The sequence below is a fragment of the Poromitra crassiceps genome (genome assembly GCF_964638095.1).
Source record: "Poromitra crassiceps genome assembly, chromosome: 2".
NCBI lineage: Eukaryota > Metazoa > Chordata > Actinopteri > Beryciformes > Melamphaidae > Poromitra > Poromitra crassiceps.
In genome coordinates, this window is record NC_139624.1 from 95,560,587 (window position 1) to 95,588,086 (window position 27,500).

At 42.6% G+C, this 27,500-nt stretch overlaps 1 protein-coding gene across 1 annotated transcript in view; it reads right to left on the bottom strand.

The window, feature by feature from the left end:
* cdk17 (cyclin dependent kinase 17) overlaps positions 1 to 27,500 on the bottom strand; it is a 107,142-nt gene that overhangs the window by 18,147 nt on the left and 61,495 nt on the right. The window contains exons 4-12 of the mRNA XM_083655291.1: positions 23,607 to 23,749; positions 14,000 to 14,125; positions 12,184 to 12,240; positions 9,094 to 9,208; positions 5,511 to 5,605; positions 3,989 to 4,051; positions 3,633 to 3,756; positions 2,986 to 3,106; positions 1,575 to 1,672 (exon numbers count right to left, since the gene is read on the bottom strand). Coding sequence (XP_083511417.1) covers positions 1,575 to 1,672; positions 2,986 to 3,106; positions 3,633 to 3,756; positions 3,989 to 4,051; positions 5,511 to 5,605; positions 9,094 to 9,208; positions 12,184 to 12,240; positions 14,000 to 14,125; positions 23,607 to 23,749 — 942 coding nt within the window. The remainder of the gene's footprint in view (positions 1 to 1,574; positions 1,673 to 2,985; positions 3,107 to 3,632; positions 3,757 to 3,988; positions 4,052 to 5,510; positions 5,606 to 9,093; positions 9,209 to 12,183; positions 12,241 to 13,999; positions 14,126 to 23,606; positions 23,750 to 27,500) is intronic.

Genomic DNA, 27,500 nt, shown 5'->3' on the forward strand with positions numbered 1-27,500 from the left:
TTCACAACGCTGCGTCCTTGGCTCATGGCTCTCTCCTGGCCAGCAGCAGCTCTCTCTGTCTGTCTGTCCTCGGCTCATGGTTCTCTCCTGGCCAGCAGCAGCTCTCTCTGTCTGTCTGGCCTCAGCTCATGGCTCTCTCCTGGCCAGCAGCAGCTCTCTCTGTCTGTCCGGCCTCGGCTCATGGTTCTCTCCTGGCCAGCAGCAGCTCTCTCTGTCTGTCTGGCCTCAGCTCATGGCTCTCTCCTGGCCAGCAGCAGCTCTCTCTGTCTGTCCGGCCTCGGCTCATGGTTCTCTCCTGGCCAGCAGCAGCTCTCTCTGTCTGTCTGTCCTCGGCTCATGGTTCTCTCCTGGCCAGCAGCAGCTCTCTCTGTCTGTCCGGCCTCGGCTCATGGTTCTCTCCTGGCCAGCAGCAGCTCTCTCTGTCTGTCCGGCCTCGGCTCATGGTTCTCTCCTGGCCAGCAGCAGCTCTCTCTGTCTGTCCGGCCTCGGCTCATGGTTCTCTCCTGGCCAGCAGCAGCTCTCTCTGTCTGTGCGGCCTCGGCTCATGGTTCTCTCCTGGCCAGCAGCAGCTCTCTCTGTCTGTCCGGTGTGAATGTGCTCTGGGGCTGCTGGGCGTAGTGACAGGGGCTGTAACCTGTTTATTGTCTGTAACCTAGAAAAATGCCTGCTATATATGGAAGATAAGCTTGCAATGCTGTTTCAGCTGGACTTTTAAGCTGGACTAAAACCAACTGCATATTCCCCCGCATCCACATTGCATCAAACAATGGACGTTATAGACTGTCTTGTTTGTTTTAACAAACTGCCTTGCTGTTGGATATACTGTACGTTCTTGGAATAAAGCTTTCATTGAGGTAAACACACTTTCTTTAGTGTTTTCAGTCATGCCATAGGAATTATATCTATCTATTAGGGGTATCACAGTAAACAAAAGTCACGGTTCGGTACATACCTCGGTTTCGGGGTCTCTGTTTCGGGGTCACGGTTCGGTACGAATACGGTACAACGGAGAAAAAAAGCAACAAATCCCAAATTTTGTTTTTTTTTCCTTTGAATTTTTCTGAATTCTGTGTTTTGCTTTTTACGCTCATTTTACCATCAGAAATAGTGTCTAATAAGTGGGACTGAATAAATGTCCACAATTTAATAAGATCTAGGCAATCCACACAAAAAGGTTTTACTCTAGAGCAGTGATTTTCAAAGTGTGGGGTGCGCCTCCCTCTCAGATGTCTGTATTCCAGCTGTTTGATGATGATGTCACTGAAGTTGTCACAATGTTAGTGAGAAGCAGGGGTGATGATGTCACAATGGTTCTCTGAGTGTGAAGGCCTAAAAACACTGTTCCGTGGGTGGATTTTTAGCTGCGGCTAGCAGGGCCAGCAGCTCGATAAGTCACTCTACTTGAAATTGGAAATTCGCATATCTGGTCACAGCTATTGTGAGTTTGTGCTTCAATCTACATGGGGGGGGGGGGGGGGGGGGGGGGAGAAGATAATGACTGAATTTAAATGTTTGGGTGTACTCATCCTTTAAACTAGCCAATCAGATGCATAGTCACTAAGGGGTTAACTCACCCAGTAACCTGAAGATGAGGTGCAGCTCGTCCTCCACAGTGGAGCCGGGGAACAACGGCCGACCCGCCCCCATCTCATAGAATATACAGCCAACACCCCTGTACACACACGCGCACGTGCACGTGCACACGCACGCACGCACGCACACACACACACACACACACACACACACACACACACACACACACACACACACACACACACACAGAAGTTCAGGTTAGAGCTTTCAATCCAAAACGCTAGTAGCAGGAGTAGCAGTACTACTAGCAGTAGTAGGTGGAAAAAATAGCCCCCAAAAAATGTGCAGGCCTATATCAAATATCAAATTACTGGCTGTTGTCGGAGAAGCTAGTATTTAATCTTAAAATCTGCCTTCAGATAACGTGTTATTTGGTGCTATATATAAATATAAAATTGATTGATGTTGAGTGATTCACTGATTGATGTCTCTGAAATGCCATCAACATCGTGATCATTTCATGACTTACACAGTAGCCTTTAGATCAGTGTTTCTCAAACAGTGGTCCGCGAGTAGATTTATATTTTTTTCCTTTTTTTTACCTCCCACTATCCAATCAGAGAAATGTTTACATTTTCTGGGAAACTCAAGGTCAGATCACGATGCCTATAAAGGACTATATGTATTTTTTCACCCCGAATCCAACGCCACCACCACTGACTCGCTACGACTTAGGGTTGCGGAGATACATCCACTCTGCCTGTAGGGCTACAGGAGAGAGACAGAGTACAGCGGATGGTTGGGAGTTCCAAGTTACTGACCAAACACTCTATTTCAGTAATTTCTGTCAGAATATAGAGCCATTTAACACTTATTTGAACACAAAAACATCACTGAATGCAACTTGAAGATGGCAAAAGATAGCCTATTTGACTTTGGCAACATTGTGCATTTATTGAATTTGAAAAAACTTTCTTTGAACTTTGAATATTATTTGAACTGAACAGGAGAAATAAATGTAAAAAAAAAAAAGAAGGTAAATGGACTAACTAAAATAAATTATTAAGTTTTCATAATTGTGGGAAGCCAAAAATTAGATTAATTGTACTGCTATTTGTCATTTAATTAGCATGTAATTTGTAATTTACAGTTGAAGTAGTAGGCCTATTGTTTTTGGGGATGTTTTGGGAGTTAGGTGGTCGCCGAGTTTTTTTCATTGGTTTAAGTGGTCCTTGGTCTGAAAAAGTTTGAGAAACACTGCTTTAGATCATGTTCTTTTAAAACATAGGCTATAGGCCTATCTTTTAAGAAAGTAAACTGATGGCATATTTCTAAATAGTCCTATTCCAATTTGTTCTGCATGTACAAATAAATTCACGGTTTCCCGTCATTAATTTCCAGGGGAATGGGTTGGATGGCGTTTCCAACCCTAATATGGAGTGAGGCTCGTACCACATGTCGATCTGTGTGGAGTACTCTGAGGAGCCCAGCAGGACGTCCGGAGGCCGGTACCACAGCGTCACCACCTCGTTAGAGTAGGTCTTAGTCGGGACGGACTTGGCCCTTGCCAGACCTGGCAACCCAGCAGAGACAGGGACACATTAACACACAGACCTGGCAACCCAACAGAGATAGGGACATATGAACTCAATAGAGACATGAGTATATTTCATGTAAACAAACCAGATCACCAGTTAGCAACAGGGCTGATGGGTAATGTAGTCTTAATGTGGGGGAAACAAGAGAACTGACTATAGAGCTCAACAGTAACGTGATGTCTCCAGCTCCGGAAGAGAATTCCCCTTCATTTTCTCCATAGACATTTAGAAAAAATCCTTATGAGTTTTAAGGCTGGAGTCAAGCCAACTGAATCGTGAGTGACCAATAAAAAAGGGGGGGTGGGGGTCGAATTTTATTCCCCCGTTTTTATTTTTTGTTTAAGTACATTATTATTATTATTATTATTATTATTATTATTATTATTATTATTATTATTATGATGATGATGATGATGTAAGTTAAGTTAAGTGTTGTATCGTCATAATGAAGTCGGCCAGTTTGAGCTCTCCCCTCTTAAGTGAAGTTAAGTGTCGTCATACCGAAGTCGGCCAGTTTGAGCTCTCCCCTCTCGTTGATGAGCAGGTTCTGGGGCTTCAGGTCTCTGTGGAGGACCTTCCTCCTGTGGCAGTAGGCCAGGCCGCGCAGGATCTGGAACAGGAAGATCTGAAACACACACGTCATGTTACAAATCAATCAATATATCAATATCATGGGGACATTTACAGTTCTACTTTGGTTTAACCAATGTAAATCAGAGGTGGGACTCAAGTCACATTGCCTGGACTCGAGTCACAGTTTGAATTGCTTGAGATTTGACTTGATACATGAAGAGAAGACTTGAGACTTGTACTTTGATGACTTGAGTGAGATTTCAAACTCGACTGGACTGACTGACCTTCACATTGTGCATGCTCATGATGTTTCCACAGTCGTCCATGTACTGCTTCAGATCCTTATCCTGCACAGGAGAGAGAGATCGAGGGAGGCGTCACACACAAGTACTGACAACTACACAAACTACACAAAAGTACTGACAACACCTACACAAACTACACACAAATACTGACAGCACCTACACAATCTACCTACAGTCACACACTTCAACTCATTCAGAATGCTGCTGCTAGAGTTCTAACGAAGACTAAGAAAGCTGATCATATCACTCCAGTTCTTAAGTCCTTGCACTGGTTGCCAGTGTGTCATAGAATAGATTTTAAAATACTGTTATTAGTCTATAAATCACTTAATGGCCTAGGCCCAAAATACATAGCTGAATTGCTCCCACGCTACGAACCGTCTAGAACTCTTAGGTCAACAGGGTCCAGCTTATTAACTGTCCCTAGGATCAAATCAAATCATGGGAAGGCTGCATTTACCCACTATGCTTCTGCTAGCAGGAACAAATTGCCTGAAGACCTCAGATCTGCCCCAACCTTACTTACTTTTAAAAATAGACTAAAGACTTTTATGTTTACCGTCGCTTTTAACTGCTGACAGCTACTATGCAAACCCAATGAATCCTCTATAAGTTTTTAGCTCTTTCTGCAACTGCTGCGCCTGTTGCTTAATGCACTTTTTATACTCTTTTTTTTTAGTTTTGTTGTGATGCTTTTAAATGTCCATTTTATTCTCTTCTTTTCTTTTCTTTTCCTGTCAACCATTTTATGTGAAGCACTTTGAATTGCCTCTGTGTATGAAATGTGCTATACAAATAAACTTGACTTGACTTGAGAAGTACTGATAACAGACACAAACTACACACAAGTACTGACAACTACACAAACTACACACAGGTACTGACAGCACCTACACAAACTACACACAAGTACTGACAACACTTACACAAACTACACACAAGTACTGACAACACCTACACAAACTACACACAAGTACTGACAACACCTACACAAACTACACACAAGTACTGTCGAGACCGACACTACAGCAGCCATTCCCAACCTGTGGGCTGCTAAATCATTTGCAAAACATTGCATTCTGCATGATTTTCTTCTTCTTCTTCTTCTTCTTATTATAATGTATGAGATTGCATTTTAATTGTTGAATGATACTGTTATTTAATTTGTAATAAATTATTTGTTAATTAGACTTTTGCAGACAGCTCCTCACTTTTAGTCTCTGATTTCTGAGTGGTGCTGAAGGACAGCTCCTTTTATCATTCAAATAAAACGTGCTGTGAGAACACATTATTAGGCCTCTGTACTGTTTATGATCGGATGTGGGCCACAAACATGTTTGAGATTTTCAGGTGGGTCATGAGTCAGAAAAGGTTGGGAACAGCTGACCTACAGTATATCAACCAATATTTCTTCTTTACATGTTTTATAATTCAGCGTTTTGCACAAATCTCACCTTGTCTGTTGTCTGTTTTTGGGCTAATGTTGAACTCAAGCTCTTACCAGGTACTCGAAGACGAGCGTCAGGCTCTTGTCGGTGTGGATGATGTCGTGTAGTGTGACGATGTTGGCGTGTTTCAGGTCCTTCAGTAGTGACACTGCAGACAGACAGACAGACAGACAGACAGACAGACAGACAGGCAGGCAGACAGACAGACAGGCAGACAGACAGACAGACAGGCAGACAGGCAGGCAGACAGACAGACAGATAGGCAGACAGACAGGCAGACAGACAGACAGACAGCCAGGCAGACAGACAGACAGACAGACAGACAGACAGACAGACAGACAGATGTTATTTCTCAAATTCACAAACCCAAAATGAGAGTTGGGTCAGATTACTTTGAAATGTAGTCAGTTACTGATTACAAATTAAATTACACTTTTTGTAATAAGTAACATAATCCCTTTGATTACAAAACAATTGTAATATAATCTGAATACTTTTGGATTTCTTTGTACTCTTCAAAGCAAACATATGATAAGTATCAGGATAGTGTATATGAGTGTAGGTAGGTTCTGAGGTTCCTTTTAAAACATGCCTTTCCTTTGATTAAATGAATGTTCCTTGGAAGACAGTTCCATGACATGATTGCACTGTATATTATCACAGCTTTTTTCAAATAGTTGGTTCTAGATCGGGGTAAAGTCATGTGACCACCACTTGCCCCTCTAGTGGATATTTGAACTGTAAATGATGTTATTGAAAAGAAACTTAGGAGTCTGAGTTTGAATAACTATGAAAATAGATCAGTAAGTTGGCCTCAACACTAAGCCATGTGAGACGTGATGTAATGTAGTGTTTGGTTACTGTGTACTGCGCCCACCAGCTGGCAGGTGTATTCACAGACATTTTCAACCAGTCTCTCTCCCTCTGACGAGTTCCCTCCTGCTTCAAAGCAGCGACAATCATCCCCATTCCCAAGCAGCAGAAAGCGACCAGCCTCAATGACTGGCGCCCAATAGCCCTCACGCCAATAGCCAGCAAGTGCTTCGAAAAGCTGGTCATATCACAGATCCGCCCCACACTCCCCCCGGACCACGACCCGCTACAATTTGCATACCGCCCCAACAGGAGCACAGCGGATGCAGTAGCACACGTGCTCCACACCGCCCTGTCCCACCTGGAGGGGAAGGACACCTATGTAAGAATGCTGTTCGTGGACTACAGCTCAGCATTCAACACCATAGTACCCTCCAGGCTGGTACACAAGCTCAAGGATCTGGGACTAAACACAGCAATGTGCGACTGGATCCTGGATTTCCTGACAGACCGCCGCCAGGTGGTGAGGGTGGGCAACCTCACCTCCTCCCCACTGACCATCAGCATAGGAGCGCCTCAGGGATGCGTCTCCAGCCCCTTCTGGTACGACCTCTACACCCAGGACTGCGTGGCGACTCAAATCTCTAACACCATCGTGAAGTTCGCAGACGACACAGCGGCCGTGGGGCTGATCTCGGGGGGCGACGAGACGGCCTACAGAGAGGAGGTAGGGGCCCTGGAACAATGGTGCCAGGACAACCACCTCTCTCTGAACGTCTCCAAGACCAGGCACGTGCACACATAGACATGAAAGGGGGCTTGAGCCCCTGCCTTTTTTTCAGTCTGTAAAAAGTGCCTTTTTTTTTTCTTTTTTTTCTTTTTTTCTTTTTTTATTATAATACATTTTTCATTTTCATTCCAACAACACATGAACAAAACAAACAGCTCAGACACATAAAATAAACACGATAAAATAATATAAATATATAATAAAATAAAAAGTGCCCTTTCCTGACCATGAATGCATTTCTAATGGTGCTTTGTATGGAAATTGCCCTTTCCATGCCGTCACTGAAGGCAGCATTCAAAGAGAAATGCGTTTTCCGAGCTCCCTTGGCCTTGAATGCACCATTTGTAATAGGCCTCTGCATGGAGCAGTGTTTTTCTAAACCGCCCCTGAAGGCACCAACCCAAAAATGAACCCAAAAATGAATGAATAAATAAATACATAAATAAATAAACCACCCAATAAATAAATAACCAAAATATAGGGAACAAATGCAGAATTGTTGCTCTTGAAAATATTTTTTACTTTACACTATTGGAAAGGGATGTTGTGTTGTTGAATCAGCAAAAAAAAAAAAAAAATCTAATACACCTCTAAATCTTCTGTCTTGCTTTTTAGAATTATGGTTAAAATGCATGGTATATTACAAGCCTCACTCAGTATCGTTCAATGTTTCTGCCTGTGTTGCTATCTGTTGTAGTACAACAACCTAAAGGGAGAAAAGGAGCAAATAAATATTGATGCTTAAATGATTTCACAATAGTATTGCAACAGCATGCAACGTTTATATACTAATATTATTCAGTTATGGAGTTATTTTTCCGTGACAAGTCTCATCCTAAAATGAGATATTCCTCTAAATCTGGTTTAAAATGAGTTATACCCCTAAATTGGCCTTCAAATTGCCTCAAATTTCCGCCTGTAGTGCCCTTTTATGAATTTGAGCCCCTGCCCCTCTAATGTTCTGTGCACGTCCCTGTCCAAGACCAAGGAGATCATTGTAGACTACAGGAGGGGGGGGGGGGGGGCGCACACCCCCCAATCACCATCAACGGCACAGTGGTGGAAAGGGTGGACAGCTTCAAGTACCTGGGAGTCAACATCCACCAGGACCTGACTTGGGCCGGTCACACCGCCACTGTTGTCAAAAAGGCCCAACAGCGACTACACGGACTCAGGCGCCTAAAGAAATTTGGGCTAAGGCCAGAAATCCTTAGGGACTTCTACAGAGGCACCATTGAAAGCCTGCTGACTGGCGGCTTCACCACCTGGTACGGGAACTGTACCACCATGGACCGCAGGGCGCTAAGAAGAGTGAGACGCACGTAACAGGATGTGAGTTGCCAGAACTGCATGAACTGTATAAACAGCGGTGCCTCAGGAGGTCCCTGAAGATCATCAAAGACACAAACCATCCCCACAACAGCCTGTTCTCCCTGTTACCCTCAGGGAGGAGATACAGGGTCCCAAAAGCATGCACACATCGCTTGAGGGACAGTTTCTTCCCGCAGGCCACGAGACTCCTTAACATACACAAATAGTGTAGTAGCCGTACTGTACCATACTGTAGCTGCTACCATTATGTATGTCTAATGTTTAATTGTATGTTTAATAAGGTATATGCTATTTGCACCTGTATGTCAAATACGTCGAATTTAAAATGTTTAAGTATGTCTAAAGTATGCACATGACATGTGCACCTATGTGCAGTGAATATGCCACTGTCTCTGACTTGTCTTATCACTATACTGCCTTATTGCTTGTTGTGTCTATTGTTGTTTTTGCACTCATATGCCCTGTTATATTTGTACTATGTTGTAAACGGAGTCCACAGCACAAGAATTTCACACGTGATACTTGTACCATGGAGTGACAATAAAAATCTTGAATCTTGAATCTTCTCATCTCATCTGTTCATTAGTCTGTCTCTGTCTTGTTTTATTTTGTTGTCCTTTGTTTGTATTGTAGTTTAAATCTCATGAAAGAATAAAATTACTGATCACAAAAAAGGTGTGAGAGTGGAGACGGCAGCTCACCCTCTCTGATGGCGGTGCATGGCGCTCCCTCCTCATGCTCCAGGCGGATCTCCTTCAGAGCCACAAGGTTGTCTGTCAGCTTGCTGCGTCCTTTAAACACTGTGGCGTAGGTTCCCTGAAGGCAACACACACACATACACACACGTTATTGACGTATATATCCCCATCGACTCAAGAGTGTAGTCTCATTTAGCCGTTTGCTAGCTAGCCGCCCATTTAACGGCACGTAAAAGCTTCAAAACTCATAAAAGTGGTCCTCGTGTGTGAAGATGATGTTACTAAACACTGGTTCGTGTTTGATTAAGCCAGCGTTGCCCAGAGAGATTATTAGAAGCATCGCGCCAAAAACCCATTCAAAACTCCCATAGGTGAAAACAGTGAAGAACCAGCATTGTTAGCATCGATGATTTCCGGACTCGTTTCTGCGGCTCTCTATTGAGGACAGATACTGTCCGGGACACCTGATTGGCTGGTCGATGTAGGCAGGGGATTGCTCTAATGTTACCGACGACGCATTACAGAGCACTGCAACAACACACCACACAACACAACACAACAACAAACAATAAAGACTGAGAAAAAAATGTAACTTTGATTTTTTTCGTTAATATTATTTTTTGTTTTTTGCTTCAAGTGAAATGTTTTATGGTCAGTCATGATTCAGTAGATCGCTGCTTTGCTTGGTTCCAGCCTTAAAACTTGTTATATAGGGATTTTCATAAATGTATATGGAGAGAATTAATGGGGAACTCTCTTCCAGGGAAAGAAACATCATGTGACTGTTCAGGGGGCTCATACCACAAATAGAGGATAAACAAATCCAGGATCTGTCCCTTGATCTGGTTTGACTTAACCAGACAATCACAATTGAGCTAACTGATACCACAAATGTGGTCATCATCAGCTGGTTCTGTCAATTTAGGATTTCGCTATCCAGCTCTGAGCTCGTGCACGTGAAAATGCTCGTGCACACGAGCTCGTGCCCACGAAAGAGGCGTGGCTTGCCAATCACAATAATGACTAATAAAGAAACCTTGAACCTTGAACCTTGAACAATGCAATATGGACAGCTCCAGATTTTACCGCGTCAGACACGCCTATTTCCTCATTGACTGAAAGTGCACATCAAAGTGTATTAATTAGCGGAGCTTTAGCCCTCGTTCACACAGGACACCGAACGTAAGCAGAACTGAAGCTTGAAGCACAAGCTGAACGTAAGCAGAATTGAAGCTTGAAGCACAAGCTGAACGTAGGCCTTGTTGTTCAAACAAGACACCTTCTCTATCTCCTCACAGCTCCTCTCAGTGCCTACTCTCGCGCCTTGAACCCGCCCACAGCTCCCATTGACTTCATGCCTCACGGCTGCAGCAAATCACACAGATATCTTAATCCCTCACTGGAGAAGCGATACCTCTTGTATAAAGTCTTCTGTATGATTAAATGGGTCTAAATGCACCTTCCTCGATCGGCATTTCTTCCAGAAAGTGGTTGGCCATTTCCAAACTGCAAATTTTCCAGAAAGCTCATTGGTTCGTGGGGGGTGCCTTTTAAGGTTTAATCTTATCCTTGCAACTTAACCTGCTCTGGACCAGGTTAACTGTGAAGCATAAGTTGCTATGGAAATATACCTCGGTAAGAAGTGAACTAGCGTCGTAGCACGGCAAACCCAGAGTTAAACCTGAAGTTACCTGGCTAAGCCATTAATCTTGCTTGGAATAGGCCCCTGCTCTCTTGAAGGCAAGAGAGGAAGCCTTATGCTTTTTGACAACAGCGTTCATACCTTGATGTTGCAGTTGCAGTGGAACCACCAGACCAATAAGGTATGTGGGCAACACGAGCTTAATCAAACGCAAAGCAGTGTTCAGCAGGATAATCTTCACATGAGGACCACTTTTATGAGTTTTGAAGCATAAATGCGAGCCCTAGAAGTAAAAAGCTCGTGCTAAGCTAATCCAGAACTACACACAGTGTCGCATAGGCTTCCACGTCACGTCACCACTCAACCTGTAGTGTTGTTGATGTGTGCGCTGCTGTGCACTGATTACCCCGGGCTGAACGGGCTGAACCAGGTGAGGGAAAGAGAATTTCCGTGTTCGTCCTTTGAAGTGATGACGTTATTGACCTTACAGTATTGACCTCATTTGAAGCATCGCGCCAAAAACCCATTCAAAAATCCCATATGCAGAAACAGTGAAGAACCCGAAAGTGTTAGCATAGATGTTTTCCAGACTCATTCATGCGGCTCTCTATATTGGGGCTGGTTACCAGGCTAGTGCAGGTATAAGTCCAGACTGATATGTGGAGCGAAAGAGAATGTGAGGTCATGTGATCAGGATGAAACCGGTAGAGGGAAAAAAAGTTTTCTAAGGATTTTTTAATCTGTGAAAACAGGTGTGGGGGGGGGGGGGGGGGGTTCAGCAGGTTTTGTTGTTGTTGGTCAGGTCTTTTTTATTTCCAAGTGTGTTGCTGTAATACTCATTTCAGCCACAAGAGTGCACCACTACCCCATGTTTTAAATAGGACATGAAACATGGTTTATTTCAGGTGAGTTCATGCACTCTAAACCAGTGGTTCTCAATTTTTTTCACATGAAGGACCCCTAAACTGACAAAGATTAGACCACGGACCCCCATTTGATAGGATTTTGTCCCACGGTCCCCCATATGATGATAAGATTGATGCTTTTAGATGTTTTATTACAGAAAGTGTAAAAAACCCATGACCAAAATAGTCATTGTGTTACTTATGAATGGAATTATAGCCAAAATAAATTAACCCCCTTTTTGCTGGGGACCCCCTGGAACCCCCTCAAGGACCCCTGGGGGTCCCCAGAGCCCCATTTGAGAACCACTGCTCTAAACACAAGGTTTATAGTGCATGAAGAAATTAAAACTCGCCTCAACCGAAAGTCCTGTTTAGAACATGGGATAGTGTTTTCTTTTGTCTCACTTGCCTCTCAGGGCTTCTGTAAATGGGAGACAGGTTATGTTAAAGAGATGTTTGAAGCAGGTGTTAGAGCAGGTGTTGGAGCAGGTGTTGGAGCAGGTGTTGGAGCAGGTGTTGGAGCGAATGGACGGAAGGCGTTCTGACCTCTCCAAGCTTGTCCAGCTTGATGTACGTCTCCAGCTTCCCAAAACCAATCTCCGACTGCAGAGAGGAGAGAGAACACAGAGTGAGATCAAACCAAACAAGCCAACCGTCTGCTAACATCAGTCAGTCTGTCATGTTATTTAGTGATGACGTGTTTTAATCCGAGTTCCTACACATTTTCAAGACGGACAGGCCCTTGCCTCGCCCCCTAGTGGCCACGCCATACAAAATGGACGAAGAGTTGGACTAGTCAACTGTTCAAACAGTAGAAAGTCTTGAATGAGCTCCATAGTAAACAGTGTTGTGAGTATTATGGTCTGTCTGACAGGCTGGAGGCTCGTGACTGCACATTAGTCCAGCTTAGGCTCGTGCCACCGGCCCAGTTGCCATGGCAACGGTGCCGAGCTGGTGATGTGTTAACAGGAATGTGAACACTGCAGAGCGATAAAAAAGGTAACAGACACAGACACAGACACACACAGACACACACAGACACACACACAGACAGACACACACACACACACACACACACACACACACACACACACACACACACACCGTCTAAAACATCAAATCAATCAAATCAAAGGGATGATGTGTGCGAGGAAATGCAAAGGGGTTTTAATGTTTGGTAACGCAAAAGTACTCTAAGAGTACTTGTTCTGAACTGTATGATTGTCCTTTTATTCTTAGTTTTCCACTTCCTCTCCTCACCCAGTTCACTTCCTTTACCTCACTACTTTCCTTAGCTTTACTCCTCACTAGTGTCCTCTAGAGAGAGAGTGGCGTCAGCGGAGGACCAAAATGCAAGACTCATTAGCCAATGAACAGCCAGGAATGGGTCTCGCGCTACTTTTGCATGATAAAATAAAGCTGATAATGTACAATTTGATTCAAGGGGGGAAAAACCCTTTCAGAGTACAACACAAACTGTCTATTTTGCCGCAACTCGACAGTGCTGCTTAATCCAGGACCTTATTTCCTGGAACTCCTGAGAGTAAAAAACTGGCCCATTAGAGTGAATGGAGATGTCGGGACTCTTCTATCTACATGCCGCTGCTCCTCACAAATGAGTTATTTTGTTCACCTGTTAACTCCCTCACTGATTGTCCCCGTTCATTTCACCTGAGGTCCCTCCTCACTCCTTATTTAAAGTCTGAACTCCTCACTTTCATCCATTCAACACCAAGCAGATGCACAGGCAGCACGGCAATAAAGGGCAGCTCATGTGTTTTTCCTCATTGCCTGAAAATGATTGTGTGCTGAAATAAATATAATTTAATGTGGAAAGCAAGTTTCTCTGCACCTCACTCATTCCTCATTCTACTTCTCAGCATCTTTGAATGGATGCCCATGAACCTCAGCCCTCCATTACAGTACTCTAACCAGTTACTTTTCCCAGTATTGTAGGTAATGCAGTAATGTAACAAAGTACCTTTTAATTGAAGTAATCTAGTATGCAAATAGTTGCTTTTAAAAGTAACGTTACCCAACACTGGTCACCAAATACAGTGGCTAACAGTGTAGCTAATCATCAGACCAGCTCATGACTCACCAGCACATGAAATATCTTAAAAATGAGAAAATACACTGGAGGCCCAAGTTTAAAAAAAATCTCAATTTCTATTCTACCACAACATAATATAAATTCAAGCACTTTCAATGACCCACGTCTATTTCTGTCTATTCTTTCAAAAACGTTCAAGGCCTTGTTTTTCTCTCTCTCTCAAATTCACAAACTTTCTGGGATTTCAAGGACCTGTGGGAACTCTGACACACACACACACACACACACACACACACACACACACAGTACCAGCGAGGCACGGCGCGAGCGCCTGCTGAGCGGCTGGTCGAAGGGCGGGCTGCTGAGCTGGAGCTTCTCCAGGTAGCCGTCTGGGATGCGGATGTCCGCCGGCAGAGACAAACGCTTGTTCAGGTCCTGCAACACATGCATCATGGTGAAACCACACTTGAGTAAAAGTACAGATATTTATAGCTGGAAACAGGGAGGGAGGGTGTCATGGAAGCGCCCACTGTCTCACCAGGAAACTCGTGAATACTGTACACCTCTAGTCTTTATAATATACTGTACACCTCTAGTCTTTATAATATACTGTACACCTCTAGTCTTTATAATATACTGTACACCTCTAGTTTATATAATTTACTGTACACCTCTAGTCTTTATAATATACTGTACACCTCTAGTCTTTATAATATATTGTACACCTCTAGTCTTTATAATATACTGTACACCTCTAGTCTTTATAATACACTGTACACCTCTAGTCTTTATAATATACTGTACACCTCTAGTCTTTATAATATACTGTACACCTCTAGTCTTTATAATATACTGTACACCTCTAGTCTTTATAATATACTGTACACCTCTAGTCTTTATAATATACTGTACACCTCTAGTCTATATAATATACTGTACACCTCTAGTCTTTATAATACACTGTACACCTCTAGTCTTTATAATATACTGTACACCTCTAGTCTTTATAATATACTGTACACCTCTGTACACCTCTAGTCTTTATAATATACTGTACACCTCTAGTCTTTATAATATACTGTACACCTCTAGTCTTTATAATATATTGTACACCTCTAGTCTTTATAATATACTGTACACCTCTAGTCGTTATAATATACTGTACACCTCTAGTCTTTATAATATATTGTACACCTCTAGTCTTTATAATATACTGTACACCTCTAGTCGTTATAATATACTGTACACCTCTAGTCTTTATAATATACACCTCTAGTCTATATAATATACAGTACTTGGCTCTATGCATCAGTCTGCCAGCAGGGGGCAGGATGCCTCCACTCCTTTCAGATCCAAACCTTCATGCATTTCCCACAGGGTTCTTACTACGCATTTATTTAAAACAGTCCATACTTGTTTCTAGACCTTGATTCGTTTTGACATGTCTGGTGTTAAATATGATTTAGGAAGATAGACATCTTGGCGCTGATAACTAGGTCATATCACTGTATAGATGAAGATTGTTCTTCACAGCCACAAATATCAGCACATGTGAAATGATTAGCTGGGTTCCTACATTTTTGTTTTACTTTTTCAAGCCTATGTTGTTGACTGGATGTGGTTTTGGTGCAGACCCTATGTTGTTGACTGGATGTGGTTTTGGTGCAGACCCTATGTTGTTGACTGGATGTGGTTTTGGTGCAGATGTTGTTGACTGGATGTGGTTTTGGTGCAGACCCTATGTTGTTGACTGGATGTGGTTTTGGTGCAGATGTTGTTGACTGGATGTGGTTTTGGTGCAGACCCTATGTTGTTGACTGGATGTGGTTTTGGTGCAGATGTTGTTGACTGGATGTGGTTTTGGTGCAGACGCTATGTTGTTGACTGGATGTGGTTTTGGTGCAGACCCTATGTTGTTGACTGGATGTGGTTTTGGTGCAGACCCTATGTTGTTGACTGGATGTGGTTTAGGTGCAGACCCTATGTTGTTGACTGGATGTGGTTTAGGTGCAGACCCTATGTTGTTGACTGGATATGGTTTTGGTGCAGACCCTATGTTGTTGACTGGATATGGTTTTGGTGCAGACCCTATGTTGTTGACTGGATGTGGTTTTGGTGCAGACCCTATGTTGTTGACTGGATGTGGTTTTGGTGCAGATGTTGTTGACTGGATGTGGTTTTGGTGCAGACCCTATGTTGTTGACTGGATGTGGTTTTGGTGCAGACCCTATGTTGTTGACTGGATGTGGTTTTGGTGCAGATGTTGTTGACTGGATGTGGTTTTGGTGCAGACCCTATGCTGTTGACTGGATGTGGTTTTGGTGCAGATGTTGTTGACTGGATGTGATTTTGGTGCAGACGCTATGTTGTTGACTGGATTTGGTGCAGACCCTATGCTGTTGACTGGATGTGGTTTTGGTGCAGACCCTATGTTGTTGACTGGATGTGGTTTTGGTGCAGACCCTATGTTGTTGACTGGATGTGGTTTTGGTGCAGATGTTGTTGACTGGATGTGGTTTTGGTGCAGACCCTATGTTGTTGACTGGATGTGGTTTTGGTGCAGACCCTATGTTGTTGACTGGATGTGGTTTTGGTGCAGATGTTGTTGACTGGATGTGGTTTTGGTGCAGACCCTATGCTGTTGACTGGATGTGGTTTTGGTGCAGATGTTGTTGACTGGATGTGGTTTTGGTGCAGACCCTATGCTGTTGACTGGATGTGGTTTTGGTGCAGATGTTGTTGACTGGATGTGGTTTTGGTGCAGACCCTATAATGAGTAAAAAACTGTAACATGTTTGTTAGGCATTCATTTAGTTTGACAGTTATTGAGACTTGATTTGAGTTCAGTTGTGGACCAGAGAGGTCATTTGTGAATGACAAAAACATGTTTAGCCTCTGAGACTTGGGGCCCTATCTTGGTACAGGCGATATCCCCTATTTGCATTTGTGTCCAGGTGTTGTGCCGGGTTTGCACCCCCGCATGGTGCGGCTAAACGCAGCTAAACGCATCCCCACCTCACGGGAGCATATTGTAATGATTTATCCAGAAATGTAACTGTTTAAAAGTGATATAATTGTCTCGGTAGACGTGACCTCCCTGTTTTCTAAGTTAGAACAGCCCCGAAATATGGTGGGGATGCAATTCTCGGCGGGGATGCGGAAACGTTCACGGCACGTACCGCAGGCGCAAATTAGAGCCGTGCCAAAATCATCTGTGCCTCCAAAATGCCTGCGCAAACGGGATTTGGGCGGTCTTAAAGGGATACACCACTTTTTTGGAAGTTTAGCTCATTTGCCACATCCCCCCCCCACATAACCAAGATACACCATGCCTTACCGGCACTGTCCGCTCAGTTTACAGTGAGCTACAGTCGTGAAGTTAGTAATTATCGCCATAGAATGGAGGCTAATGGTACAACATGTATTTTGGCACCGTTAGATGTGTGTTTTGGCAGATTTTTAACAGCTGTACCATTAGCCTCCATTCTATGGCGATAATTACTAACTTCACGACTGTTATGAGACGGTTATGAGATAGGTGAAGGTGAATAGCCTATTGCAAGTAGGCTAATGTCCATTGTCGAACAAGTTTTCTCAATTAATTTCCCTCTTTGCGATGTGATAAAAGTTTGATTGGTTGATTTGATAGGCATTCCTGTAACGGATTCACAGTTTATAATATACTGTACACCGCTTCTAGTCTTTATAATATACTGTAGACGACTAGTCTATACTATACTGAGTGTACACCTCTAGTCTATATATTATAGTGTACACCGCTTCTAGTCTTTCTAATATACTGTAGAACTCTAGGCCTTATAATATACTGAGTGTACACCTCTAGTCTATATACTATAGTGTACACCGCTTCTAGTCTTTATAATATACTGTAGACGACTAGTCTATACTATACTGAGTGTACACATCTAGTCTATATACTATAGTGTACACCGCTTCTAGTCTTTCTAATATACTGTAGAACTCTAGGCCTTATAATATACTGAGTGTACACCTCTAGTCTATATACTATAGTGTACACCGCTTCTAGTATTTATAATATACTGTAGACCTCTAGTCCTTATAATATACTGAGTGTACACCTCTAGTCTATATACTATAGTGTACACCGCTTCTAGTCTTTATAATATACTGTAGACCTCTAGTCCTTATAATATACTGAGTGTACACCTCTAGTCTATATACTATAGTGTACACCGCTTCTAGTCTTTATAATATACTGTAGACCTCTAGTCCTTATAATATACTGAGTGTACACCTCTAGTCTATATACTATAGTGTACAACGCTTGTAGTCTTTATAATATACTGTAGACCTCTAGTCCTTATAATATACTGAGTGTACACCTCTAGTCTATATACTATAGTGTACAATGCTTCTAGTCTTTATAATATACTTTATAAAACGGCTCTCTCAAATCAAGGAATCTGATTGGTTCACAGCCATTGTATAAATCCAATAACCCACTCCAATAACCCATGGCCATGGGTTATTGGTTGCCATGGCAACTCTCTTACTAAAAGCCTTTGGTTACCTCAAAAAAACAAATGGCGGAGACAGCTGTCAGATCCTTGTGAATCGATCTTCGCTTATAACTTTACTAATACTTCGCAGAAAATTATGTTTTGTACAAGAATAGATGCGGGCTAATGTCTTCTTTGCAAAAAAAAGGCTGTTAACCCCGCATTTAACCCCGTAACGTTAGTTGGTGTCGGGCTTTGCAGAAAGCACTCAGCTTCTCAGCAAGCGCTGAGAATGCAGCGCTGCGCTCGAGCTGCCTGTCGTCGGGCTTTCCAGAAAGCTCTCAGCTTCTCAGCAAGCGCCAGGATTGGCCAATGTCAACTTCAGTCTCCAGAACAATCCAATCAAATCACCCGCACGTCTATCTTCTTGCTAGAGGTCCCGCCTTACAGTAGTGTTTCAACTGACTCTATCCGAATACCATGCCAGTCGGACTTATAGTATTATTATTATATTTATATTATCATACTTGGAAACCGTTTTATAAAAGCAATATAGCACTCGAGCAGCGTGTGTTGTGGCTTATATCCCGCTGCTCAGTTGTTATCCCACTCGGCCTGCGGCCTCGTGGGATAACAACTGATCAGCGGGATATATTTGCCACAACACACTGGCTCTCATGCTATATTGCTTAAGTAGACCTCTAGTCCTTATAGTATACTGAGTGTACACCTCTAGTCTATATACTATAGTGTACAATGCTTCTAGTCTTTATAATATACTGTAGACCTCTAGTCCTTATAGTATACTGAGTGTACACCTCTAGTCTATATACTATAGTGTACAACGCTTCTAGTCTTTATAATATACTGTAGACCTCTAGTCCTTATAATATACTGAGTGTACACCTCTAGTCTATATACTATAGTGTACAACGCTTCTAGTCTTTATAATATACTGTAGACCTCTAGTCTATACTATACTGAGTGTACACCTCTAGTCTATATACTATAGTGTACACCGCTTGTAGTCTTTCTAATATACTGTAGACCTCTAGTCCTTATAATATACTGAGTGTACACCTCTAGTCTATATACTATAGTGTACAACGCTTCTAGTCTTTCTAATATACTGTAGACCTCTAGTCCTTATAATATACTGAGTGTACACCTCTAGTCTATATACTATAGTGTACGCTTCTAGTCTTTATAATATACTGTAGACCTCTAGTCCTTATAATATACTGAGTGTACACCTCTAGTCTATATACTATAGTGTACAACGCTTCTAGTCTTTCTAATATACTGTAGACCTCTAGTCCTTATAATATACTGAGTGTACACCTCTAGTCTATATACTATAGTGTACAACGCTTCTAGTCTTTATAATATACTGTAGACCTCTAGTCCTTATAATATACTGAGTGTACACCTCTAGTCTATATACTATAGTGTACAATGCTTCTAGTCTTTATAATATACTGTAAACCTCTAGTCCTTATAATATACTGAGTGTACACCTCTAGTCTATATACTATAGTGTACAACGCTTCTAGTCTTTATAATATACTGTAGACCTCTAGTCCTTATAATAATATTGAGTGTACACCTCTAGTCTATATACTATAGTGTACAATGCTTCTAGTCTTTATAATATACTGTAAACCTCTAGTCCTTATAATATACTGAGTGTACACCTCTAGTCTATATACTATAGTGTACAATGCTTCTAGTCTTTATAATATACTGTAAACCTCTAGTCCTTATAATATACTGAGTGTACACCTCTAGTGTATATACTATAGTGTACAACGCTTCTAGTCTTTATAATATACTGTAGACCTCTAGTCCTTATAATATACTGAGTGTACACTTCTAGTGTATATACTATAGTGTACAACGCTTCTAGTCTTTATAATATACTGTAAACCTCTAGTCCTTATAATATACTGAGTGTACACCTCTAGTCTATATACTATAGTGTACAATGCTTCTAGTCTTTATAATATACTGTAAACCTCTAGTCCTTATAATATACTGAGTGTACACCTCTAGTGTATATACTATAGTGTACAACGCTTCTAGTCTTTATAATATACTGTAGACCTCTAGTCCTTATAATATACTGAGTGTACACCTCTAGTCTATATACTATAGTGTACAATGCTTCTAGTCTTTATAATATACTGTAAACCTCTAGTCCTTATAATATACTGAGTGTACACCTCTAGTGTATATACTATAGTGTACAACGCTTCTAGTCTTTATAATATACTGTAGACCTCTAGTCCTTATAGTATACTGAGTGTACACCTCTAGTCTATATACTATAGTGTACAACGCTTCTAGTCTTTATAATATACTGTATACCTCTAGTCCTTATAATATACTGAGTGTACACCTCTAGTGTATATACTATAGTGTACAACGCTTCTAGTCTTTATAATATACTGTAAACCTCTAGTCCTTATAATATACTGAGTGTACACCTCTAGTCTATATACTATAGTGTACAATGCTTCTAGTCTTTATAATATACTGTAAACCTCTAGTCCTTATAATATACTGAGTGTACACCTCTAGTGTATATACTATAGTGTACAACGCTTCTAGTCTTTATAATATACTGTAAACCTCTAGTCCTTATAATATACTGAGTGTACACCTCTAGTCTATATACTATAGTGTACAATGCTTCTAGTCTTTATAATATACTGTAAACCTCTAGTCCTTATAATATACTGAGTGTACACCTCTAGTGTATATACTATAGTGTACACCGCTTGTAGTCTTTCTAATATACTGTAGACCTCTAGTCCTTATAATATACTGAGTGTACACCTCTAGTCTATATACTATAGTGTACAACGCTTCTAGTCTTTATAATATACTGTAGACCTCTAGTCCTTATAATATACTGAGTGTACACCTCTAGTCTATATACTATAGTGTACAACGCTTCTAGTCTTTATAATATACTGTAGACCTGTAGTCCTTATAATATACTCAGTGTACACCTCTAGTCTATATACTATAGTGTACAACGCTTCTAGTCTTTATAATATACTGTAAACCTCTAGTCCTTATAATATACTGAGTGTACACCTCTAGTCTATATACTATAGTGTACAATGCTTCTAGTCTTTATAATATACTGTAAACCTCTAGTCCTTATAATATACTGAGTGTACACCTCTAGTGTATATACTATAGTGTACACCGCTTGTAGTCTTTCTAATATACTGTAGACCTCTAGTCCTTATAATATACTGAGTGTACACCTCTAGTCTATATACTATAGTGTACAACGCTTCTAGTCTTTATAATATACTGTAGACCTGTAGTCCTTATAATATACTGAGTGTACACCTCTAGTCTATATACTATAGTGTACAACGCTTCTAGTCTTTATAATATACTGTAGACCTGTAGTCCTTATAATATACTGAGTGTACACCTCTAGTCTATATACTATAGTGTACACCGCTTCTAGTCTTTATAATATACTGTAGACCTCTAGTCTTTATAATATACTGAGTGTACACCTCTAGTCTATATACTATAGTGTACACCGCTTCTAGTTCTTATAATATACTGTAGACCTCTAGTCCTTATAATATACTGAGTGTACACCTCTAGTCTATATACTATAGTGTACACCGCTTCTAGTTCTTATAATATACTGTAGACCTCTAGTCCTTATAATATACTGAGTGTACACCTCTAGTCTATATACTATAGTGTACAACGCTTCTAGTCTTTATAATATACTGTAGACCTCTAGTCTTTATAATATACTGAGTGTACACCTCTAGTCTATATACTATAGTGTACACCGCTTCTAGTTCTTATAATATACTGTAGACCTCTAGTCCTTATAATATACTGAGTGTACACCTCTAGTCTATATACTATAGTGTACAACGCTTCTAGTCTTTATAATATACTGTAGACCTCTAGTCTATACTATACTGAGTGTACACCTCTAGTCTATATACTATAGTGTACAACGCTTCTAGTCTTTATAATATACTGTAGACCTCTAGTCTATACTATACTGAGTGTACACCTCTAGTCTATATACTATAGTGTACAACGCTTCTAGTCTTTATAATATACTGTAGACCTCTAGTCTATACTATACTGAGTGTACACCTCTAGTCTATATACTATAGTGTACAACGCTTCTAGTCTTTATAATATACTGTAGACCTCTAGTCCTTATAATATACTGAGTGTACACCTCTAGTCTATATACTATAGTGTACAACGCTTCTAGTCTTTATAATATACTGTAGACCTCTAGTCCTTATAATATACTGAGTGTACACCTCTAGTCTATATACTATAGTGTACAATGCTTCTAGTCTTTATAATATACTGTAGACCTGTAGTCCTTATAATATACTGAGTGTACACCTCTAGTCTATATACTATAGTGTACAACGCTTCTAGTCTTTCTAATATACTGTAGACCTCTAGTCCTTATAATATACTGAGTGTACACCTCTAGTCTATATACTATAGTGTACAACGCTTCTAGTCTTTATAATATACTGTAGACCTCTAGTCTATACTATACTGAGTGTACACCTCTAGTCTATATACTATAGTGTACAACGCTTCTAGTCTTTATAATATACTGTAGACCTCTAGTCCTTATAATATACTGAGTGTACACCTCTAGTCTATATACTATAGTGTACAACGCTTCTAGTCTTTATAATATACTGTAGACCTGTAGTCTTCATTTAAAACAGTTTGCTCCATCTGTCGCTCTAAAGGTCCTTACACACGTGAGCGTTTTTTTCATGCGATTAATTCACACGTCAATAATATTTTCCGAACCTATCAGTCAATGCAACTGTCCATACCAACGGCGAAGTTTCGCTGAGCGTTATTGCGGTGTTTATTTTTTCGAACCACGGTCGATTTTTCAGAAATTCGCTTCCGACGTGTACACATCTGTGGCTGTGATTGACAGGTGGGTCAAAACTCGCATCGCAATTCCGTGCCGTATATTCGCATCGCTCTTGATGTGTAAGGACCTCAAGAATACTTGAAATATTGTGCGCTTCTTGCGCATACTGCTCGTCTGGCGTAATCCAAGTCTCCAGAAGCCCGGAGATGCCAAGTTGTTTTGAAAAGATGTAATTTACAGGCTTTTGTTTTTAAGTTGGTCACTTCAATTGTTTAGGAGAATTCTGCAACAATGTTTAGTGTGTGTGTGTGTGTGTGTGTGTGTGTGTGTGTGTGTGTCTGTGTGTGTGTGTGTGTGTGTGTGTGTGTGTGTCTGTGTGTGTGTGGGGGGGGTGTGTGTGTGTGTGTGTGTGTGTGTGTGTGTGTGTGTGTGTGTGTGTGTGTGGTGTGTGTGTGTGTGGTGTGTGTGTGTGTGTGTGTGGTGTGTGTGTGGTGTGTGTGTGTGTGTTTGTGTGTACCTCCATGCTGATGCGTCGGTGCACGCGGGGCCTCAGGCACACGGCGGTGCTGGCGGTGGGAGACTGGACCTCATCTGAGGACGTCCCAGACGCCTGGTCGCTCTCCCCATCTGAGCCCATCTTCAGGTTCTCATGCACGATGTCTGAGACACACACACACACACACACACACACACACAGACACACACACACACGTGCGCACACACACACACACACACACACACACACACACACACACACACACACACACACACACAGGGACAGTCAATATACGAGTATATATATAAATTGAAATACACAGAAGTACAGATTTACATAAATATATGTAGTAGCAGTAGTAAATCAACTGGATATTTGACTTCAGATATTTGTTCGTTGGGTAGGTAATCGCTTCTCAATTCTATGCTAGGGCGGCGTTCTGAGGTGCGGAGGCGACCCACAATTGCTCAACTGACCATGCTCAGCCCGAGGACTTGAGATAACATCTGTGATGTCATAAATCAGTGATGACATCATTACTAATGACGTCATTCACTGATGTCATCAGTGATGTCACTCGAGCAATTGTGATGTCACCAGCAGTGTTGGGGTAAGTAACACATTACTGAGGCCAGAGGAGGCCAGGGGCAAAGAGCTGGTGGTGATGAGAGGAGGTCAGGGGCAAAGAGCTGGTGGTGATGAGAGAGGAGGTCAGGGGCAAAGAGCTGGTGGTGATGAGAGAGGAGGTCAGGGACAAAGAGCTGGTGGTGATGAGAGGAGGTCAGGGACTAAGAGCTGGTGGTGATGAGAGGAGGTCAGGGACAAAGAGCTGGTGGTGATCAGAGGAGGTCAGGGACAAAGAGCTGGTGGTGATCAGAGGAGGTCAGGGACAAAGAGCTGGTGGTGATCAGAGGAGGTCAGGGACAAAGAGCTGGTGGTGATCAGAGGAGGTCAGGGACAAAGAGCTGGTGCTGATCAGAGGAGGTCAGGGACAAAGAGCTGGTGGTGATGAGAGGAGGTCAGGGACAAAGAGCTGGTGCTGATCAGAGGAGGTCAGGGACAAAGAGCTGGTGGTGATGAGAGAGGAGGTCAGGGACAAAGAGCTGGTGGTGATGAGAGAGGAGGTCAGGGACAAAGAGCTGGTGGTGATGAGAGAGGAGGTCAGGGACAAAGAGCTGGTGCTGATCAGAGGAGGTCAGGGACAAAGAGCTGGTGCTGATGAGAGAGGAGGTCAGGGACAAAGAGCTGGTGCTGATCAGAGGAGGTCAGGGACAAAGAGCTGGTGGTGATCAGAGGAGGTCAGGGGCAAAGAGCTGGTGGTGATGAGAGAGGAGGTCAGGGACAAAGAGCTGGTGGTGATGAGAGAGGAGGTCAGGGACAAAGAGCTGGTGCTGATCAGAGGAGGTCAGGGACAAAGAGCTGGTGCTGATCAGAGGAGGTCAGGGGCAAAGAGCTGGTGCTGATCAGAGGAGGTCAGGGACAAAGAGCTGGTGGTGATGAGAGAGGAGGTCAGGGACAAAGAGCTGGTGCTGATCAGAGGAGGTCAGGGACAAAGAGCTGGTGCTGATCAGAGGAGGTCAGGGACAAAGAGCTGGTGGTGATCAGAGGAGGTCAGGGGCAAAGAGCTGGTGCTGATCAGAGGAGGTCAGGGACAAAGAGCTGGTGGTGATGAGAGAGGAGGTCAGGGACAAAGAGCTGGTGGTGATGAGAGAGGAGGTCAGGGGCAAAGAGCTGGTGGTGATCAGAGGAGGTCAGGGACAAAGAGCTGGTGCTGATCAGAGGAGGTCAGGGGCAAAGAGCTGGTGCTGATCAGAGGAGGTCAGGGGCAAAGAGCTGGTGCTGATCAGAGGAGGTCAGGGGCAAAGAGCTGGTGCTGATGAGAGAGTTGTTCAGCACCTTGGGGCTACAGCTTTGCTCATTGCCAGCAAGACAACTTTGATCACTCCATCAGTCAAAGAGTCAGAGTGTGTCAAGATCCACATCCCCCTGGCTCTCATGAGGTACAGGGACTTCCTGGATGCCCAGCAGGTGTTTGGTGGAGGACGGACAGTAATAATAATAATAATAATACATCGGATTTATATAGCGCTTTTCCAAATGCTCAAAGACGCTTCACAATACAGAACAATATAATACCATAACTTAAGAATAGAGAAGAAAAATAAAGAAAATAAATAAAAGGTGAGAGAGGGAGGAGTTCATGGGTTGAAAGCAAGGGTGAAAAGGTGGGTTTTCAGGGCGTGTTTAAATGATGACAGAGTGTCTGCTTGACGGATATGGCTGGGGAGGGCGTTCCAGAGGGTGGGGGCAGCTGCAGCGAAGGCCCTGTCGCCCCAGGTCCGGAGCTTCGTTCTGGTGGTTTGGAGAAGGTTAGCATCTGCGGACCTGAGGCGGCGGGTAGGCGTGTGGAGGTGAAGGAGGTCAGAGAGATAGGAGGGGGCCAGGTTGTTGAGGGCTTTGAAGGTGATGAGTAATAATTTGAATTGAATCCTGTACGTGATGGGGAGCCAGTGGAGATCGTGGAGGATGGGGGTGATGTGGTCGGAGCGGCGGGTGGAGGTGAGCATGCGGGCAGCGGAGTTTTGGACGTATTGGAGTTTTTTGAGGGTTTTGGTGGGTGTGCCGTATAGAATGCTGTTGCAGTAGTCCAGTCGGGATGTGATGAAAGCGTGAGTCAGTGTTTCGGCAGCAGAAAAGGATAGTGAGGGGCGTAGACGGGCAATGTTCCTGAGGTGGAAGAAGGCGGATTTGGTGATCTGGTTGACATGTGGGATGAAGGAGAGGGTGGGGTCGAGAATGATTCCAAGGTTGCGGACGTGGGTGGAGGGGGTGACAGTGGAGCCGTCAATGTTGACAGAGAAATCCTGGGTGGAGCGGGTGAGGGAATTTGGGCCAATGATGATGATTTCGGATTTGTCACAGTTGAGTTTCAGAAAGTTGTTTTGCATCCAGATTTTAATGTCAGTAGGGCTGTCCCAACGCGTCGACATCATCGACATCATCCACTACGTAAATCTGTTGATTTGCATAAAGTGTATTCACACATCAAAATTAAGTGAAGCAAAGATAGCGCCGTTCCAATATCAGATTTCAAAATAAATGTCTTTAATGGCTTCTGTGTGCTTTAGACTTGTGTATAATGGTTTTTATTTTGGAAAAAATCAGACCGGAAGTTGTATTGTTCTCTGCTAATGTTAGATAGAGAAGATGGCTGCGCCCGTCAGAGCAGCATGGATTGTTATTCCCAAAAGACAGGACAAGCTGCAGCTACAAAACCTCGTCCACGAAGTGTGGGAGTATCTTAGTCCACAAAGTGTGGGAGTATCTTAGACCACAAAGTGTGGGAGTATCTTAGACCACAAAGTGTGGGAGTATCTTAGACCACGAAGTGTGGGAGTATCTTACTCCACAAAGTGTGGGAGTATCTTAGACCACGAAGTGTGGGAGTATCTTAGACCACGAAGTGTGGGAGTATCTTAGACCACGAAGTGTGGGAGTATCTTAGTCCACAAAGTGTGGGAGTATCTTAGACCACGAAGTGTGGGAGTATCTTAGACCACAAAGTGTGGGAGTATCTTAGTCCACAAAGTGTGGGAGTATCTTACTCCACAAAGTGTGGGAGTATCTTAGACCACGAAGTGTGGGAGTATCTTAGTCCACAAAGTGTGGGAGTATCTTAGACCACGAAGTGTGGGAGTATCTTAGACCACGAAGTGTGGGAGTATCTTAGTCCACAAAGTGTGGGAGTATCTTAGTCCACAAAGTGTGGGAGTATCTTAGACCACAAAGTGTGGGAGTATCTTAGACCACAAAGTGTGGGAGTATCTTAGACCACGAAGTGTGGGAGTATCTTAGTCCATGAAGTGTGGGAGTATCTTAGACCACAAAGTGTGGGAGTATCTTAGACCACGAAGT